The 22,549-nt window shown below is 34.7% G+C and overlaps 1 protein-coding gene across 1 annotated transcript in view; it reads right to left on the bottom strand.

The window, feature by feature from the left end:
- LOC128984706 (proton-coupled zinc antiporter SLC30A1) overlaps positions 1–22,549 on the bottom strand; it is a 57,173-nt gene that overhangs the window by 3,915 nt on the left and 30,709 nt on the right. The window contains exons 9-10 of the mRNA XM_054404046.1: positions 22,057–22,143; positions 17,826–17,981 (exon numbers count right to left, since the gene is read on the bottom strand). Coding sequence (XP_054260021.1) covers positions 17,826–17,981; positions 22,057–22,143 — 243 coding nt within the window. The remainder of the gene's footprint in view (positions 1–17,825; positions 17,982–22,056; positions 22,144–22,549) is intronic.

Here is a 22,549-nt window from a genome sequence, read left to right as displayed (position 1 = left end):
AACAGTTAAAAAAGCAAATTTTTCAAGGGAGGACCCCCGGACGGATCTTCTGGTGGGGAACATTCTTATCTCAACTTGTCAAGGTCCTAGAACCGCCACTAGTTCTACCCTCCACCAATGTACCGCTAAACTACACCAAAACACATGTCCACCAGAGCCCAAGTCTATTTGAAACTATTTATGGAAGTTCAAAATAATGTAAGCGTTTTGTTTCTGGAATTTGTAGAAGATCTCATATCGTATATCGGTTATGCGATAGGAAATTGCTGTATATGATATAATTTTAAGAATTCACTATGAATAAATCAATTTAATAAATATTGAATCACACACACAGAGCCGAAGAATTTGTTTTGCTGGTCACTTATTCTTTATTTTCAATTAATTATTGGTTAGGGTGAGTCATCTAAAAGACAATTGGAAATTGCAGATTTATATCTATGGTAAAAATATACCATCCATGCCATGTATTTTTTCACTGTCCTATAGTGATTTAAAATGTCCACAATATTTTTTTTAGATTATAGATCAAGAAATACATTAAACTTCACACTACAGGACAGGCAGCTATTAAATTACGTATCTATATCTAGGTACCTAATATAGTATACCTATATAGTATTTACCTACTAATAGTATGTATGTAAATTTAATACCGGTAACATAAACATGTGTGTGACTATAATGAATGAACACGAATGTTTCAGTTACAGAATACAGAAAAATATATTTTTTATCATGCAGCTATTTCACATAACGTAACGGTTATTGGAAAAAAAACATTTACTGCACCAAACTCTTAAATTCCAACTATAGGCCATCGGGTCCCGTTCCCGTATGACCAACATCTCAAATGACCGAAACTGGACTAACCACCTAACCCACCGTCTGTTAGTTAATTTAACCGACATCCTATACAACCGACAGTAACCCAACCCCTCTCCCAACTATCCTTTCATGGCCTTAGAATCCTACTAAATCCCATCTATTATCTGGAAAAAAACAAAAACAAAACCAAAATCAAATTTACCACCAAACTAAAACAATACCCTCAACAATTCCAAGTCAATACTAACAAAAACTCACCAAACTCTAATGAAAACCACAGAATCGTCAAATAAATTAGTGCACAACGAGGCTGCATATAATATAAGCCTGCTTTCAAGCAAATAAGATAAAAAATAAAAAAAAACCGACAGTATCGGCATTATGACATGTCGGTTATATGAGCCAAGAAAGAAATACAAAATGGTTAGGGTTCACTTACTCTACGAATCATTGACACAATGAGCCTCCAAATATGTAATACTTAAAACACATGGCTCACTTACTCTACAAATCATAGTCTATACGAGCTTCGTAAATAATATTGAAGGTTCACTTGCACTACAGGCTCGTATACTATACGAGCCGATCAAAAATATCAAATAAATGAAGAGGGTTCACTTACTCTACAGATCATTGTGCCTATGAGCCAAGCGTATGAATTCTTGAATAATTCAGGAATAAGCTCGTATAGTATACGAGCCAAAATACTGAATTTAAATAAATTACAGGAGTAGGCTCGTATACTATACGAGCCTATTTCATGATAACTATTACACAAATAGAAGACGGCTCACTTACTCTACAGTTCATTGGCACAATGATCTGTAGAGTAAGTGAACCCTCTACAAATATTAGAAGGCTCACTTACTCTACGGTTCATTTAGCTACTCGTCGCGCGGTTTGCAGCGCATCGTTGCAGGCGTGTATGGTAAACCAATACCGCAGTTCTGCCGTTCTGCCTTACTTCTGCCGTTTACTAGTCTTGCAACGTGAAAGAGAGCTTGTTATGTTAATGCATTGTTGAATTTTTAACTTGTGTACTCGTTGCTAGAAATCAAGCAATTATCAAGTACCGGTATTACAGGAGCTATTTTAAGAGTTATTACAGACTTAATTTTCAATTAATTAAAAAGACTCACGTAAAAGCTTGTGCAACTAATGGAATTACTTACTGTGTTATGAACATTTCTATATAATTAAAGTTGTAAATATTTTAAAATTGTTTAGAAGATTGCCTTTTTAGTGTTTTCTACAAACGTGTCTCAACTTAAACACATAGCCGCATTAATGTTAATGTGCATGTGCATTTTCGCCAATGATAATGTACCAATGTCTAAACTTTACTTTCAAATGGATTTGTTGTTAATTTTTTTTATATTTATATACATCATACATAATTTAAATGTTTTTACGTGACAAAATAACGAAATATAACAAGCTACATTACATACAATATAATTTAGGCTTGAGCTAATGGAAAACTGTAGATTTCGCATACTTGTCTTAACTTACATATTCAATTACATCCTTTGTTTACCAAACAAGATATTTACATTTATTGAAAAAATAACACTTAGACAGATCAATAATTGTAAATTACGATGACAACTGCATTTACATAACAATCATTACACAAAGAAGTATGTTTTTGTGACAAAGAGGTCAAATAGAAATTTCTTTTAGAACTATATAATTTATAAAGACCGGCCTTTTACAGTAATATGGTTTACAGTACTTATTAATTGCGCAGTTGTTAAATGCCCTTATAAACATATGGAAATTAAAAATTTAAATTATTAAATCATTTTCTTTACAAACTCATGAACAATACAAAACGTTCGCTGACCCCTCATAGGAATGAAAAGTAAAGATGATCGCAAGATCTCAAGTTCAAGTCACGTTCTCATGGGCAAAGACCTGGCTGAGAACAAGCCAGGCATAGATTGAATTTCGATTTTAATGATTAAAGTGTAAAAAGAATTGGCCTGATCTGTAGTTTTGCAAAGTGTTTTTAAATTTTTAAAATCTTTATTAGTTTGGGCAGGATTATTCATCAAAGTTAGGTTTTCTCCCATAAGATTAACATGGAGGAATCTAAATATTTAATTGGAAACTTTGTCTCCACGTTTACATGTTACAATGCATGTTAACGTCGATATTAACGTAACAGCCAATTTACAGTACTTATTTTTATTTTTGGAAATGTTAAATTGCTATGTTATTTGCATTATTTGTTGCCAATGAAGCTGCGCGACCATTTAAACAAGGAGGTCCCTAAAATTTCAAGAATAAAAGCCAACTCCACTTCAAGTACATTCCACTACACCTAACATTCCGTAGAGAGATTATATTGACAACTTTATGAAAATGATAAGGCTGAGACATCTAACTGCCATCCCCCATGTCACGCAATTCCAGCTTTAACAGTAACCTCACAACCAATTTTTCAAAACTATGCTGGAGGGTTATTTGTCGAACAGAAGTACGATAAGAACTGACGCGTTGTGACGAAGGAAAACTCCCTTTGAAGTTTCAGGTACCTATTTGACATGTCTCACATATCTAAGTTTTCGACCAATCTAGTGTAAACTAACTTTTTTTACTTCATTAATACTATCAATCCTTATTGCCTTGATATTTAAATCGGATATCTTCTAATCTGCAGTACAGCAATCATTTGCAAATTGCATTTCCATCCCGTAATCATTTTCATCTTGATTTGTATTAATTTATGTTATCACTTTAATTGTTATTTTACTGTACTATTGGCCTAACCTACGTGAAAAAGTGTACTTCATTTACATTATTACATTATTTCACTTTTTTGTATATCACGTATTTAAACAAATCGTTATATTACTTTATCACGTGCATTAGTTAAAATGTATTATTGACTTTCCTATTTTTTAGAGTAACTGAGCTCATTGTTAAGAAGCCTAAATTTGCCTTAAAATAAAAAAGTGGGAAATTTAATGTTTGCTATGTCTATTGTCTACATTGAAGGCGGGGGATATTCAATTTTTTTCATTTTTAAGCAATTTTTGGTACCTTTCTTGAGTATTTTCAAAAAAATGCATAATAGTAGATTGTAGGAAATTTTATTCTCTTTCGGAATATTACCCTCCACTTTGGTCGATTTCCTCACCATTTAAAAGTTATTTGCAAAAACGTCAAGTAACCTCCAAATTTCTAGTGCTAAAAAAAGTTGGAGATAACTTTTTAACTTTGTACAATTAAATCTACAGTTCTGCTGGATCGATTTTATTAAATAATGTGTCTTTGGTAGGCATAAACTCTTTGAGTTGCTTATTCGTTTGATGTGTATTTTATAGCGGTAAGTTTAATAGTATAAAAGTTATAAAGCGTTAAAACCGGGTGAGTCATTTTGAAACACCCGGTATATCGGCATTTCCTTACCTAAAAATTTCTTTTTTCTCAGATAGTTAGACTTAGCCGACTCAGATAATTATTAAACTATCGAAATAATTACATTCGAATACTATCAAATTCCCATTCGACTATTTATCAGAGTACAGTATTTGCATTATTTCTTGAAAATACTTTCCTTAACGTATGTAATCAGTATATTTAATAAAATATTTCTCATTTTACATTTCAAATTATTTCATTATTCTCTGGAATTCAGTTCATGATTTTATCTCGAATAGGCCTAGCTAAACAATTTTCTGAAATCTAGTATACGATTTTATATTCAAAATAGCTAAATAGTTCGGAATTTATTCCATAGTGTAGCGATGTAATAGTTGGATAGCAACAATTAATTTCGTCCTTGTTGACTTCCATCTATGTTCGGGACGCAAACATTCTATACATTCCCCATTGAACTTGACGAATACCGTTGACGGCACGCTGCGCCACTGGCTGGCAGTGGCAGAGCGAATATCTGTCCGATAATGAACATAGATTACGATGAATCTCCCTTTGTTATTTGTAAAGAAATTGTTAATCCGAATCACAAATTATTTAATGCGAATTTAGGTATATAATATGGAATAGTAATATACATAGATAACTCATGATCAACTTCCTGTAACCAGCTATTAATTGGCGGTGTCGCTTCCTTGACTTTTACGTGGGCAGGCGTGAATTGTAACTTAACTGCCATATATCGCAGCCCTGCTTCGTCTTTGCAAATTTTTATTGATAGCTTACATGATTATATAACAAATTCTGTAACAATTGATATACTCTATTGCCTCACTAATTATCATTTACTGAAGTTGGCCACTTCAAAAGATGAATTTACACATTTTTTAGTTGATGAGCGCGCAATCAGCTCAAATAAAAATTAGAGGATCATGTCAAACAATTACTCCAAACCCAACCAGACAATAGCCATTGTATCAGTTCACCAGCTCAACTGATAAGGATGTTTCAACTGATAAGAGAGTAGCCTGGAGCAGAGCGGTTCAAACCTTGGACAAGACCAGTTGTAGGGGAAGTTGGGGCACAACGGGATACCGGGGCACAACGGGATACCGGGGTACAACGGGATAGCTGTATTATTTTTGTTGTATGGTGCTGTAACTTACTAGTGAAGCGTTTTACTAACTATTCAACTCAAAAGGCAGCCTCGGAGGCCATCTTAGTTCTATTGGAAAAGTGTTACCATCTGAACTGTTGTGACATGGGTATTTCATCAACTTTTTACAACTTTTAGCAGTTTTCTGCGTAAGGTAAGTTATTTAATATCAAGTTTGTAGCTTTTACTGACATATATCCTTACAGTATGCTTGTTCAGCTCTAGCCTAGTAATATTCTAAGGTGAAATAGACGTCTTTTGAATCCAGCATAATTTGATAACCTAAACTGTGTTGTCGGGGTGGAACGGGATAGGGCAGAATGCATTGGTATCCCGTTCTACCCCAATATGTTTTTTTTTTTGCAAGCATATAAAGTAAGTGTTGTCTTAATATTCCAGAGTGTGAGAAATTATACCAGAAAAACTGATCAACAGAAATGAGATGAAGAATCAATGACAGAAGCAGTTGAAGCGGTTATTTCCGTTGAAGTGGGTCGTGAAAAGATGAAGATATGAATTTTGAATTGCTTTCATGTTGACGAATTTAATATTGTGATTTAAGTTAGTCTGTGGAAAATAATACAACAATGTGAATATTTTATTTATGTATTTAAATTAAATTGAAGAAATAATTATCGTTTGAAATTAGTCTACTGTTTCCTATAATAATTAATTCTTTGAAATTATAATTAACTAGCAGTTTGCCCGTTCTACGTACGGGAATCTTGTAGTAAGTTAAAACCTTCTTATATTCAGAACAGGAGTAGAGTAGGTTTGCATATGAATATTTCCTGATATGCTGGCAAAACTATTAGGTCTAATGTATAGGAATACATATAATCCTTAGCAAATACATGAAATGAAATGAAAGGAAAATGTGCTTTATTGTACAATTTAGAACATGAATACATTTTTACACAGACACATAAAAACAATGGTTAATAACCGTCTGTTTTGTTGGCAATAGAGTTGTTCAATTACGATTAGAATAGTAGGCCTATTGAGCACTAAACAGATTTATTAATAATTCTGAAATAAAGACATAAGAGAAAAGATATAAGAGAGAACGATTACTTTATTACAGAAGTGAAAAAAAACAACAAAAACATACTGACCCTAACTTATCTGTAGACGAGTTTCATATACAATTAATTTAGGTTCAAAAGTTAAATTCTGTCACTATCTCCCATCTATACTTTCAAGCGTTTTTTATATAACTAGCTAAAGCTCGCCAATTATATTATCCCATTTATAAATTGATGATATTCTATTTCATTTAACTCTTTCAATGCGGCCGTCATGTTTACTCTTGAAAATTCCACTTATCTCAATGATAAGGAATAAGTCGCCGGCGACTGACCCGCACGCAATGTGTTAAAAAAAGTTTTCCCAACCAAAAATGTCTTATGTGTTTTAAAATCGGACAAAGTGCAATAAAATGATAGACTGTTTCATTTTCATTTAGGTTACATAAGGAACATCTATAATTTTGATCGAGCCAAGGCTTGTAATTCAGGTTGATAAGCTCTAATCTTGCTTTAAGAATCCACGAAATGGTACGAGTATTGTTGAGTTTGAGGGGACTCTTATCTCCAAGTTCAAGGTCGAGCGTGAGTAACTGGCTGTGATGGACGGAGGTGCGCGCCCGACCAACACACTCCCCCCTCCACCTACAACGTAGCCCCTCCGCTACCGACCTCAACTGCTCGCTAAGCTCCGCTAAATCATCATTTTGAAAATTAATATTTATATTAAATTGTTGTCCCAGAAGCTTCCATTCTTTACTCCAAAATACATTCCTTGAAATAATTTTTTTAGTTAAAATTTTGGGCAATCTCCCCGCTTGTAACGTTAAATATTTCAATAAATAATTTAGGTTTACATTCAAAGTATAAAAGTATAACTTTTCACAGCATGTTTCCAAATATAATGCATATTTTGGTGTGTTAAAAGGTAAAGAAAATAATTTTTTGAGAAATATTTTTTGAACAGATTCTATTTGATCGCTTTCTATACATCCCCACACCTGAGCTCCGTAGCAGATTGTAGCTCGCACTACCGCTTCGAAACAACACATTTTAGAACATAGCGGTACTTTTGGGTTTTTAAATAAAGCACTCCAGACTGAATTAACAGCAAATTTACCTATTCTGGCTTTTTCTTGGAAATTATTACTCCAAGAAAGGGAACTTGTGAACGTGATTCCTAAATATTTGTACTCATTTACCACCTCAATAAGTTTACCCATATACCACCATTTGTCGCTCACCTTCAATTTCCCACCATTTCTAAAAACAATAATCTTTCATTTATTTAAATTTACAGTTAAATTCCATGTCCCACAGTAGGTTTCTAAATTTTTTATCATGTGCTGCAGCCCGGTACTAGTTGGGGACAGGAGAATAATGTCATCAGCGTAAAGCAACATATTATTTATTTTCGATCCACCAAAATCGCATCCTCCTCATACCGCCTCCGGCAGGTCATTGATAAATAAACTGAATAAAGTTGGTGAGAGATTGCAGCCTTGCCTCAGACCTGTGTTAGTTTCGAAACTGTCAGTTTCGAAACTAAGATTTCTAAGATTTTTCAATAAGATTTATGTCTCAAATTAAAGGGGATAGTGTGTAGATTTGCCGAACTTCCTTAGAATTTACGTTTTTTCTAAGGGCTACGACCTACAGCCCTTTAAAGGTCGAGTCAATACAATTCTTATTGAAGAATATAATACACAGTTTATAAATTATTCGTCAGCTGTTTAATGTTTGTAAGACATTTGTTATTATTTTTATAACCTCACTTTCAGAATGCAATTATTAAACTTGGAGTTACTGTTAATAAACACACGATTTTGATCAAGGAAAGTGTATTTGTTAACTTATTTTTGAAATGTTTTCGTTATCCTGCAAATTGATCTGAAGGAAAGTGGTAATTGAGTTTAAGTTTGAGTATGGAATGTGAAATAATACCCATAGTAGGGAACGGAAACTTATTGTTTTGATCAATATAATGTATTCTCTAGGGCCACCAGAATAATCATGGGGAAATCAGCTTGCAAGTTGTACATATAGTTGCTAATGAGTGGGAAACATACACACAAAGTACACAGGGAAGTTGCTTGAGAAACTGTGACTTACCATTCGGTTCTGGCGAAGAAGTATGTGACTTGATGTTTAATGGCAATGTTGACTCGGGTCATTATAGCGTTATAAAACTTTATCATTAACCCCAGGGTGTGAAAAGTACAAAAAGAAAAAGTAAAGGTAATCATTAACCGGGCGTAGAGAGGGGAGCGAGCTGACATAGTGGTTAGAGCGCCCGGGTTCGATCCCCGCCAAGTCACCAATGGATTTTATCTAAGTGATAATGCCGCAACCCCTAGGTCTAGCCTGAAGTAATGTAAAAAACAGTCCCAGGCTCGTGACAAAAAAAAACCGGGCGTAAAGAGACATAGGCTACCGAACGAAAAAAAATGTAGAGAACCATCGAACTAAAATGGTAAAGAGCAGTGTTGGTGTTAAATGTGCTCTGGAAGTCCCTACAAAAAAAATACCAACTCTTTTGAATTGGGGTCGTTAGATTGGATTTGTCACTACTTCAAATCTATGAATTTCGAGTCAGAACAGACTAACTGGGACACACAAATGTTTTAGTTTTCCTGCAAAGTGATCTGAAGGAAAGTGGTAATTGAGTTTAAGTTTGAGTATGGAATGTGAAATAATACCCATAGTAGGGGTGGAAACTTATTGTTTTGATCAATATAATTTATTCTCTATAGCCACCAGAACAATCATAGGGAAATCCGCTTGCAAGTTGTATAGATAATTGCTAATGATTGGTAAAAATACAAACATTTTATCGTAAGTGATTAATCTTACTCAAGATCAGTGTTCGACGGCCAAATTTTACCTTCTCGAGATGGCGAGTACGCTGGGATATTTGGAACTACAATTTATCAGTGAACTATACCCTACTTTTTTTTTAGTTACTATATTTGTTCGAGTAGGCCTACACAGGGAAGTTGCTTGAGAAACTGTGACTTACGATTTCGGTTCTGGCGAAGAAGTCTCTGACTTGATGTTTAATGGCAATGTTGACTCGGGTCATTATAGCGTTATAAAACTTTATCGTTAACCCCATTATGTGAAAAGTACAATTTTAAAGAAAAAGAAAAGGTAATCATTAACCGGGCGTAAAGAGACATACAGAACGAAAAAAACATGTAGAGAACCATTAAACTAAAAAGGTAAAGACCAGTGATGGTGTTAAATGTGCTCTGGAAGTCCCTTCTGAAAAATACCAATTTTTTTGAATTGTCGTCGTTAGATTGGATTTGTCAGTACTGCAAATCTATGAATTTTGAGTCAGAACAGACTAAATGGGACACAAATATTTTTTCCTTATGTTGTCACAAGGGGAAGGTAAAATGAACTCCTTATCAACATTTTGAGTTTATAGAAAATCTTATCAACAGCTACTATAAAAAAAAGTATTAAGGGTAAAAAGAGACCAAAAAAACTATTTGAGTAAAATATCATACAATTCTGCAGTTGAAATGGCCAGTTCTTCTTTCTGGTAGTGGTAGTCTACATAGTTTTAAAATCCACGACTCCTTTTCCATCAAATTGGACCGCTAATAGGGGGTATTAACGGTCCAATTTGATGGAAAAGGAGTCGTGGATTTTAAAACTATGTAGACTACCACTACCAGAAAGAAGAACTGGCCATTTCAAATGCAGATTTGTATTATATCTTACTTAATTTTAACATTGAACAAAGTATGCCCATCTTTATATATACGACGTAAACACAGCTTTTACTCACAGTATGGGTCAAAGATTCGTGAAATGCGACCAACTGCTGATGCGTGATTTACATGTAGGCTAAGTCACTATCTTTATTCCATACAACAAAGGTAATGAAAAAAACGACGAATATAGCAATATACTTGAGCAAATGATCTAATTATCATAAATAGCTGCTTATTAGGTTATCAGCATTGCCCAGTTCGTATACTATTTATTTTTCAAATGAAACTCGAATTAATATAAAACATTCATTTGGTTAAAATAATATATCGGTTTGATTAACATAAAATAGTTTATACAGGCAAACTATCAGTTCTATTTCATGTAAAAAATTAAACAACCCCTAAATAAAATACAAAGATAAACAGTATTTGTTAATTATTATTTCTTTTATTGCTGACAATATTCCCGTGGCGGAGCACGGGCGGTTAACTAGTGAAATTTAAAACAAAAGTTTTGAATAAATTTTCAACATATGTTTTGAAATAAAAACAAAACAGAAGTTTTCTAACTAATCTTGCATCGTTGATAATTTAGTCAATGGGGCTATTTCATGTTAAACATTCCTTCAGCACGCAGCACAACAATAACCTACTAATGTGAAGAAATGTAATCAAAGTAAAATAATTTTGTAAACTTCGTGAACATATGTTTAAAAAACCCAAAGCTTAAATATTTCAGCCATTCTACTTCCATTTACTTTGATTTTAACCATCTCCCACGATTCTACTAAATTTCATGCGCTTGGCTAATTTACATACAAATACACAAATTTGCAAATTGCACAGTAAAATTAATTTCAACATTCTAAGACATAACGACAAAAGTCTCAATTGTATGTAACGTCATCCCTGGTTTAATATAGTATACAGTACATTGCAGAATTTACTGGCAAACGAGTTAAATCCAAATGTAATATTGCTTACTGGCTTAATGATAAATCACGATCAGCTGTATTGAGGTAAACAAAAATCAACAGACAAATGGCTTCTAATGCTATTCTTATGGAGAACATTTTACGTTATATCATTGACTAAGTCAAAGGTTATGTCTAATTTTGTGTTAAAATTTGGGGAATTTCACTATTTTTCCGGGATCGAGACCTTTAATTTGAACCCTCTCCCGTCGTTCTACGACTACCCAGTCGCCCACAATTTTGACGCAAAGAATCGGCTTTCGTAATTAATCTTATCTTACTAATCTTACTAATATTATAAATGTGAAAGTTTGTGTGTTTATTTGTTTGTTTGTTTGTTTGTTTGAAGTTCAATCACGCATTAACTACTGGACGGATTGGGCTGAAATTTGGTATGATGATAGCTCACATTCCCGATTAACATATAGGCATATTCTTATCTCAAAAATACTTCCGGGCACCGCCCCAGTGGCTCTGTAGTTCCCCATGTTAACCTTATGAGTAATTATATTAAAAGGGAATTAAAGACTTTAGTCAGCTGTTTCAAATAAAAAAGCTGGTTCTATGATATGTAAAAGCATTAAAAAGTTATAAAATTTACCAACAGGGCGCAGCACAATATTTTTTTGCATTTATGAAAACAGCTAATTTGAACTAGGCAGCAATAAAAAACTGTGATACGCGATGATAACTGTCAAAGTAGGATTGTTTACGGTGAAGTGGTAGAACATTTATGACTATGGTAGATGTGTAATACTATAGGGTACTGTGAATTTAAAGAAGCAAATTTTATCAAACTGTGTCCTCTCCATTGAAAACTAAAGCTTGATCATAACTGCAATAAGCATTTTATACTTATATGCACACCCCGTACGAAGGACGGGTTCTCTGCTAGTATTATAAATGTGAAAGTTTGTGTGTTTGTTTGTTTGTTTGTTTGTTTGAAGTTCAATCACGCATTAACTACTGGATGGATTGGGCTGAAATTTGGCATGATGATAGCTCACATTCCCGATTAACATATAGGCATATTCTTATCTCAAAAATCCTTTCGGGCTCCGCCCCAGTGGCTCTGAAGTTCCCCATGTTAATCTTATGAGTATTCATATTTAAAGGGAATTAAAGAATTTAGTCAGCTGTTTCAACTGAAAAAGTTGGTTCTATGATTTGCAAAAGCATTAAAAGTTATAAGATTTACCAACAGGGTGCAGCACTATTATTTTTTATCATTTAAAAAACTGTGATACATAATGAGAACTGTCAAAGTAGGATTGTTTACAGTTATGTTTATTTTTTGATTTCATGAATATTTGTGATATTTAGCAATTTTTTTAAATTTGTTTTTCTCTATTGTTTAGGTGAAGTGGTAGAACATTATGACTATTGTAGATGTGTCATACTATAGTATACTGTAAATTTAAAGAAGCAAATTTTATCAAACTTTTTCTTCCCCCATTGCAAACGCAAAGCTTGAGTATAACTGGAATAATCATTTTATACTTATGTGCCAACCCCGTACGAAGGACGGGTATGACTGCTAGTATATAGATAGATATTTAATTTCCACAAAATCAGTTAATGTAACCAATGCGTTTCGTTGAATTGAAAAACAAAGAACACAATTAAATTAAACAGCTGATGTAAACAATATTATGTTCTTCGTAAGGATAACATGGGAACTTAATAAAAAGCAACTGTGGCAGAGGCCAAGGGACTTTTTCAAAAATTTTAGGCCAGTTTGCAAATCTACGCAACACGCTCTTTCCAATGAGACGTCAGTGGATAAAATCGGTTTAGAAATGGTGGAGGATTCAACCGACAAACTTCGTGTTCGCGTATTAATTATATAGATTTCATATGTGCATGAAATGTTGGTGTGAAACCAACTTGTATAACTTTAAGCTAAATGCTTTAAGTTACCTGGCTTAGTCAAGTGATCCTTCTTCAGTATTACACTACTATTGTTTCGGACTTGAAAATAAGTCCATCTTCAGAAAACGTCAATAGGTCATCTAACCAAATTGGTTAGATGACCTATTGACGTTTTTGTTAACTTGAAGATGGACTTCCAGAGGCTACCTCACCATGTATACCTTTGAAGTAGAGGCTATATTTATTCCCAAAAGGTATCAAACGCCAGCTCCTGATCAAATCTTTTCTATCCCTTTAAAGTTTGTTTCGTGTTTTTAGTCTTCACGTACAGAGACTTAAATCTTTGTATTAAATTGTTAGCAATCATAAATCGTGGACAGAATCTTCCACAAAAGATAAATACAATATAGTTTAACACCCTAGAACTCCTTAAAAAAATATATTTTGTTAAGGCTTCGTCATAATGTTAAAAATACTCAATACAACAAATTCATTAATTTTACATATGTAAACGTTGATAGTTGTGTGCGTATTGTATTTTAATATATCTTCTGTATACATCTAGTCCTCTATATTTTCTGTGAACACAAATGCTTCTGTATACACTTTTTTTGCAACTCACAGTAACTGAGAAATATTCTAAACTGGTGAACTGTTTTTATAAATTTTTGCCATTATTTCTCAACCCGTGCTTAAAAAATTAGTGACTCTTGGATGAATCCAGATACAAAATTTAATCTAAATCGGACCACAGGTTTTGTTTGTAGCTCTGTATCTGGATCATACAAGTGTGTATTATATAACATGATCAAATCACATAGTCAAAATATGTTTTATTCTATAACTTTTAATTTAATTAAACATAAAAGTCATGCTCCCTCCATTTTTAAAGTATTCAGTCCAAAAATGTAATAAATTTACTTGTGCATACATATTTATTTCGTTTTAATAAATAATTGAGGTGATGCAATACACTTATGTAGGCAGTCGCAGCAATCGAAGCCGGGCATAGCGCCTAGTTTCACGAACGCAAACCGCGCAACGAGTAGCTAAATGAGCCGTAGAGTAAGTGAACCATCTAATATTTCGAAGAGGGTTCACTTACTCTACGGATCATTGTGCCAATGATCTGTAGTGTAAGTGAGCCATCTAATATTTTTCTGCAGGCTCGTATAGTATACGAGCCTATTCCTATAATTTATATTATGCATTATTTTGGCTCGTATACTATACGAGCCGATTCCTGAATTATCAAATAATTCGTAAGCTTGGCTCATAGTCACTATGATCTGTAGAGTAAGCGAACCTTCCTACTGTAAATTTAAATATAATACACGAGGCTCATAGGCACAATGATTTGTAGAGTAAGTGAACCCTCTTCATTTACTTTTTATTTTCGATAGGCTCGTATAGTATACGAGCCTGTAGTGCAAGTGAACCTTCAATATTATTTAAAAAGCTCGTATAGTCTATGATCTGTAGAGTAAGTGAGCTGTCCCCATACAAAATTACTGACGATCAACCACTAAAAGCTCTCATCGAAGCTACATGAGGAACATTCTATGCCGCCAAAGAATAAAGATGTGGCAAAATAAAAAAATGTGTTCTGTTGATTGTTTTTGTTTGTTTGTTTTTGGGAGGGAGTGAGAGTTGAGAGTGTTCGTTTCGTTGCGTTCTGTTGCCTAGTGCTTCAAACTTTTTACTTTTAATTACTTTAGCTGAATATTATTTCGTGTATAAAAGGATATTTTAGCATTACACTATATCGTGAAGAATATGACTAGCCTTTTTTGGTATTGAAGTTCACGCTGATATGGAACAGATGAAGTTCTGCCCAGAATTCACAGTTTCATTACCTAGGCCTAGCCTACGTTTTTCTTGTTTCTAGATTTCTTAAAGTCTGCAATAGCTCACTATTAGCTCTAGCTGCGTCCATGACGTTTCTGTTTTGTAGTTTACAAGCAAAGTGTCCCACATGCACGGATAATTTCAAAATAGGCCTAAATGTGAAATGTTGTCATTGCCCTAGGCCTATCAGTTGTTGGTGTAAACCATAGGCTAGGCTACACAGACTTCACCCTAAATGCACCTCGTGAATTGTGAAACTGTGTTAAAAGTGTTTAATGAAGTTTTGGAGGATATCAACGGGGGGAAAAGTGTTGTTCCCCCATATATTAGGCCTACATTACTTAGCTGAACACTTTACCGGAACCCCGGTCTGACAGGCATACGGGAATTTTCGCGGCAAATATTTACCGTACCTACACTGGGTTATTATGTAATTTTATATGTCTACTTACAGTATTTTTCACGCTGATTCCTAAAATGCAATCAGTTTTTTTTTGTCGGAGGGATTCCTAAGTAGCCGTAGTGGCTGTAAACGAAGGTTAAGATTACGAACCTAAGGATAATTGAGCGGATAATGTTCGTTGGCAACACTGTTCACTTGGGGGATTCCATTCCCCGAAAACCTTCCCCTCTTTTCCTCCCCTACCTGTTGATATAAGTTTATTGGTTGTTCATTTTGCGTAGGTGCCGTGACCTTATCAGGTTGTCTGTTCATAACATGCCCGACTCAAAAGCCCGGCGTTAGTGTATTTTAAAGCGGGGTCTTACAGGCAAAGGGATTTTGTTTGTGTTTCTAAGGGTGGTGAATTATTTTCAAATAATGTAGTCTCACAGACCATAGGTTACGGTTAGCATCAGCCTGGGTAGGATTTCGGTACCGTAAGCTTATTAGTGTTAAGATCCCCCTTATCTCCAATATAGGCCTAGGCTACACAAATTTTCCCTGTTACACATCCCAGGAATATTGAATTCCTTCAGTTTCAAAATCCTATAAAAACAATAATGGTAAGTAGGACCACACGGTAGCTAAAATAGACCTTTCTGGTTGATAGATAGTTTACTGCGTTCCAAAAATTAATCGAACTAACTTAGCCCACGTTGAGACATTTAAGTTATATGAACTTCCTTGGTCTTCCTTAAGTCTTCCTTAGTTAGCGGTTTGCAACGCAGGGACAATGACGAAACAAAAGATTCCCTTTATCCAGCAAACACATGTTTGCACATTTAACAAACACAATCCCACAACTAAGTTAGGCCTATTGTAAAGCGGTTTTGTTAATTAACACAGACGTCCTAAATACAGTACACGTTAGGCCTAGGCCTATTACCTAAGATAAAACACTGCTTGAAATCATCTAGACCTGTCTTAGTTGACCAGTTCCTTGTAAGCTACTAGGGTCACATAAGCTGGCTGGTGCCAGCAAGATCACATGGACGTGATTTTCCATAAGTCTTGTAACAGTTTCGGATAAGGCATCATTTTAAACCATGTAGGCCTACCGATAGCCAATCTTCTAATCCTGTGTGCAATTTCATTGGCGAATTAAGAGGCCCGAGTACCCTATGTAATGCGCTCTGACCCTGAGAGGTAGTTACGCCCCCCGGCAACATTGATATTAACCTTAAAATGAAAATATGCATTTTACGATTTTCACGCGCATCTACAATATTACAACAAGGCTCTCGATAAATTGTGTTTGCTTTTGATTGTTAATGAAATTAGGCTTCAGCAGGGGTTTGAGGAGCATAGAAAGCCAAAAAATAAATCTGCTATCTTTTAGCAGTCGAGCCAAGGCGCTAGCTTTGATTATTGTTGGTTGCTTGGATGTCAATTGAATCTCTTCTTTGAATTCAATCAATTCCTTTCTATATTCAAAAACTGTGTTTACTGTCCTGCCCTTAAAATTCCATCTTGTAGCGGACGCCCGTGGTATTCCTTTGTCGACAACTTTATCCAGAACAGCCACTCTCTGAGGGGAGGTTGTAAAAACATTTGTGATATCGCTAAAATCTGGAATAGCCTAAAGATTATTACATATTGGTTTTGGCGTCTTGCTTGAGCAACAATCAAGTTAAGCTGATGAGCGTAGCAATGTACAAAAAAGTGTGGTTGTAGTGTTTTTGGACGAGTTTTTTTAACTTTGTGACACCAGTTTTGCGGGACTTTGTACAGCATCTTCTATACTGGCAATGATACATTTGGCTAATGATTCCATGTCGTGCCCCTCAGGATTGTCTAATTTACAAAATCTTTCAACAGACTGACCATTTGACAAAACATACCGAAACACTACTGTAAGACCAATGATATGTCTGAAGTTTGGTCTGCTATTACCGAAAAATACTGTGCAGATTAATCTCTGTTTTCTTGACCCACAGAAAGCATACTTTAATTTAACAGTTCATTTTGAATTTCTTTTGATGTGCCTTTGAAAATATCCCAGGGTTTTGGGATTCTTCATTTTCATGGTGGCCACAAAGTGCCAATTCAAACTCACCACAAAATTTCACCCAGTTATTAAACTCGGAATGTACATACCTGTTCTCAGTAACCTGTCCATTGTGGTTTTTTAAGTTTTCTATGTTAGCACTTTGCTGGTACACATCAACCTTACCCAACAAGTTAAAATAGCAACATAGCATTTATGTGGTTTAAAGATACCTATTTCATGCTTTTTAATTTTTCGGGTTAAAAGAGCCAAATCAGATACGCCAACTTTAACCCAAGCTTGATCAGCCTTTTCACGAGAGAACAACATACAGCGAAAACAAAATAGTTTGTTTCCTCACAACCACTAAGCAAAGCCGTTTTCTTGTAGATATCCTCCTTCAATTCTCTAATTAATGTCCTAGTTTTACGACAATTGAGGTTTGACAAAGCCTAAATTAAGTTTCGAAGTTGGCTTTAAGAACTGCAGAAGACCAGCAGACCCTGAAGGTAGCAACATAAGGGTGACAATTCAACAGTTGTCTCACATGTTACCTATGCAAGGGGTTAGATTTTTGATACCTTGTGCTTGTGACCATGACAGTCAACGTGGACGGACTCCAGGCTAGGTGTTCTACTGGCACAGCAATGTCTATCCATGCACATGTCCTCTGTACATGGGACCAGACAGTCTGAGGTGGAGGATACTTCGCCTCCCTTTGAGAGACCCTTTGGTTCCTGCAAAGAGAACACAATGATTTTTACTATTGTACATCTATTTATGAAAAACAAATTTCCCTTTGATGGTTCTATAATGCACTGCAAATTAAATGTTTCTTCTGGATAAATTCTGGATGTTTCATCCTGAATTGTTGATGAAAATGTTGAAATTGTAAGTTGTGTGAGAGATAAAATTAAATTCACTGTTTTGCTCTAAAACTATGATCAAGCAGGGTGATTAATTATTTGCAGAGGTGATTTGGCTGCCATTAAAAGTCTCCTCAACACTTTTTAGCAACAAAAAGGCTGGGAAATTCTCCCTTTTTGTGAAATGTAACTTCAAACTTATGTTAAGCAAATTATAAGGCACCCCAAAATTATTTTGATAGTTTGAAGTTCTCATGTAATTAGAAATGGGATTGTAGGCTAGTTATTTTTTCCTGATAGGTTTTTTGGACTTGACTGCCTATAAAGCTATGAAGCCTGTCAAATGGAACAATTTTGTAAAATAAATAAATAATATGAAAAAGATAGAAGAGAGATTTGTCAAAGTAAATACTTTTCCTGCCAATAATAGCAAATTTATGTAATAGCCAATGACTTGGTGTTTGGGAAATGATGTGAAAAACTAATATCAAACAAAATCATAATGTACAAATTTCATTTAGGTTTTGATAGCTTCTCTGATATTTAACCAAAATAATCCTTAAATATATGATATGGAATTAATACATTGTCATAATATGTATTGCTGTTTTACACTATGGTCTCTAGCTTTACCTATAGTTCCATGTCTTAATATTATCTGTGTTATGGATTACAGCTCAGCAACAGTCCTGAGGACTTGAGGCACTATGACATTGAAACGACTGGCACCTACTTCACACCATAGAAACCACACCTTATTCTATTTTGACTCAGAAACTCAAATGTCGTCTGTATGCATCTACTTTTCTTAGTAAAGACCTCCACAAAGAAAGTATCTTTTTTGATTCAATCACCACAAGTCAAGCTACAAACTTTATGGGTGGTACCAGATGAAAATCAAACATGAGATTTCAACAAACTGAATCTTGTGTCAAGAATGTGGGAGGTGTTGCATTTAATAGAATGCAGATGCCGAAGATCAAAGTTCATTGGGAGAAGTATGAGGTAAAGTGAAGATCAAAGTAAGAGAAGGGTGACATAAAAGTTTGAAAACAATGTTCTACCAGCAAAGAGGCAGGTCTCGACTCTGAAGAGAATGAAGATGTTGAGAAAAATAATGTCATACCAAAAATATATGGATTCAAATCGTAAAGGTATAGTCCAGTCAGCAGGTAGTTTTAGATGGAAAAAGGTTGGAAGTTAATGAAACTTGGGGATGTTGTTCAGGGATGATAAATCAACATTTTCCCAAGTTTTGGACCTCGAGAGCACTGTGAAAAAAAAGATGGTGGGGGAAAAACTTCAAAATTTTGGACCCTTTTTTGCTTTTTTCTCAATAACTTTTTCCCCTTACTTCCTACCGAAAAAGCATACGTTACACTTTTGTAGAGCGTTAAATTTCCTGCAATTCTACAGTTCAAACATGTTTGTACAATAATTTGTTACCGAGCAATAGTATTTTTATTTTAATGTATTAAAAAAAATCACCAAATCCAAAGAAAAGCAGATTTCCTACATATTTTTTCTGTTGCACGCAAATTATTACTAAATTTTGTAGTAATTATCATTCCAGGTTATAAGCACCATATCCGGATACTCCCATACCTCACCCACCCAGCACTCAGCTGATCAAGGTGGCTTTCTACACTCTGGTTTCACACTACCACAATATTACATTATCTTCTATGTATTATAGGATATTTCACAATTACAATTGATTAATATGTTGTTGAACACATATCATCAAAACATCTATCAGTCTGCAAAGTTGCTTTCCTGTCTTCACTAATCTTTGCTCACTAATTAGTAATTTTGCCTTATATACTCGTGTGTTATATATATCGTCGTGTTGCCGCACTGTGTTGCTTACAGTTTTATATTTGTTTTAGTCTCGTTTGGTTGGTAGTCTACCAGTTATGCTCCTCACACGGGCTATGAAGAGCTATGGAGGACTCACTCGTGGACGCGGAGTAAGTGATTCTGTGCTTTCTAGATGTGCATTAGGCACGCTGTGTCTTCAAAGCATTTGTGAACAAGTAGAATTGTTCGCTGATTTTCGCTCAGAGACATCATCTGAGCAACATTTAGACATGAGACCAACCCGTGTAGTGAGAGACAACATGGCCATTGATAAACTGCTCGCATGGTTCACTGAACATCCCCAATTCCCAGGAGATAGTTTCATTTAGCACAGGAATCATTGGTCATGTTGACGTTAACTGCCACTTCGCACGAGAGATAAGCATATCATGCATGAAGAAAATAATGAATGAAAATGTTGAAGAATTGAAACTCAAACGGATAGACAAGGTGGTGATTCTCACTTCTGTTTCATGCTCGTTGAAAATTTCTGGTAAAAAACTCACTGTCTGTCTATCCTCTCACTCTTTTCTAGTGTGTCTGCATTTCAAAAATATGTGAGTAATATATAAATAAGGTCTTTAAGTTTGAACTCGCCCCCTTACCCATATCAATCTTTATCGAAGAAGGAATGAGCAAGGGAATAAAGTCTGTAATGTACTGACTCTTCACTCCTATAGAGAAAGTAAACCTTGTCAACAGGAAATATAACGTAATTAGAGGTTACATAAAGTGGTGTGAAACAAAACTCCTACAAGCATATGAGGATGCCGACGTGATGATTGTCAACACCGCCATATCCAAGGCTAGCGAATTTGACAGCGTCGTCAATATTGTTCAAGATGTAGACACACTTATTCTCTTGAAATCATTAGGAACTAATACAAATAACGTCTATCTTCATAAAAAGTGGAAGAGGCACATATCCCAGTTTTCTCTACTCCAAGTTTCTGCTCCTTTCCTCCACACAGCAGATGGTTTCGATAACACCTCAGCTGCGAAGAGTAACTAATATCAATACCAACAAGATCTGAATATGGTTGGTTTTCATCGGAGAACAAAATTAGCATTTGAGAATTGGGGTTGGGTTTGGAAATGGTGGGTAGTATGGTGGGGGTAGGGTGTATCCAAATATGGTCCTTATAGCTTGGAACCATAATTACTACAAAATTTAGTGATAATTTGCGTGCAACAGAAAAAATATGTAGGAAATCTGCTTTTCTTTGTATTTGGTGATTTTTTTAATACATTAAAATAAAAATACTATTGCTCGGTAACAAATTAATGTACAAACATGTTTGAACTGTAGAATTGTAGGAAATTTAACGCTCTACAAAAGTGTAATGTATGCTTTTTCGGTAGGAAGTAAGGGGAAAAAATTATTGAGAAAAAAGCAAAAAAGTGCCCAAAATTTTGAAGTTTTCCCCCACCTTTTTTCCACAGGGTCCTCGAGGTCCAAAACTTGGGAAAATGTTGATTTATCATCCCTGAACAACATCCCCAAGTTTCATTAACTTCCGACCTTTTTCCATCTAACGCCTGTTTTTTCTACCTGCCGACTGGACTAGTAACAGAAGGAGTAAAGACGCTGAAGATCAAAGTTTGAAAAAAAATCCACCAGCAATCAGGCAGGTTGAGTCTCAGAAGAAAGAAAATGAAGATATTGAGAAAAGTAATGTCATACCTAATAGATATGGAGGGACAAACAAGCAGCAGGATGAAGATACTGAAAATCATTGTTTGACAAATACAATATCTTTTAAACAATTTTAAGGCACAAAAAAGATACATTGATGCAGAATGGTTGGGCAAAGAGATTCTCTGACACCGATATGACAGCTCCCAGAAGAATTAGAATAAAAATGCAGAAGGGCAAAGAGAATCTCCTACCAATAATATGGGAGGTCCCAAAAGTAATTTAAAAATATAGTCTCCCTTGATTACAATTTTCCATAGGATGATGCAGAAAATAGATGCAGGTTATGTATTATAAGGGTTTTATATATTAAGAAGATACGGATTTTAAGTTAAAGGAGTCCAAAAACATTCCTAGATATCTCTCTTTGCTATACAGAATAAATCTTACCTTGTAGAACTCAGGTTGTATTGTAACATGAGTTATTCCTTGACTGAGAAAGAACCTAGATATGTTGTCTGTGATTTTGGAGTACTCCTGAAAAGAAATATAAATATATAAGAACCAAGAGCGTAGGAAGCAATCAATTAAACACTACCTAAGTTAACTATTTCAATAACATACAGTTTTTAAATAAATACGAGTTCCTATGAGTCCTATGTAAGGGAATCGAGCTGTCAATTAAAACTGAATATAATACAGAACAGCTAGTTTACACGCATAAATACGTATTTTGGCAGTTAATGAGAAAAGTTATCTTGCAAACAAATGTCACGTGGCCATCTATTTCTTTCATTCGATTATAGGGCTATACGATATATGCATTCTAAATCCGATAATTTTACAATAAAACAGCAATTGTGTTGATTTTAAATAGTTATATAATTATGGTATGAATCAATTTTTGTTTTTACTGACACCCTGCAGCTTATTGGACAGTTTT

The sequence above is a fragment of the Macrosteles quadrilineatus genome, unplaced genomic scaffold, assembly GCF_028750875.1.
Source record: "Macrosteles quadrilineatus isolate MER2022 unplaced genomic scaffold, UCM_ALF_1.0 Scaffold_2__2_contigs__length_208266976, whole genome shotgun sequence".
Lineage (NCBI taxonomy): Eukaryota > Metazoa > Arthropoda > Insecta > Hemiptera > Cicadellidae > Macrosteles > Macrosteles quadrilineatus.
The sequence above is the reverse complement of the archived record's forward strand: the minus strand, read 5'-3'. Positions and strand labels throughout refer to the sequence as shown.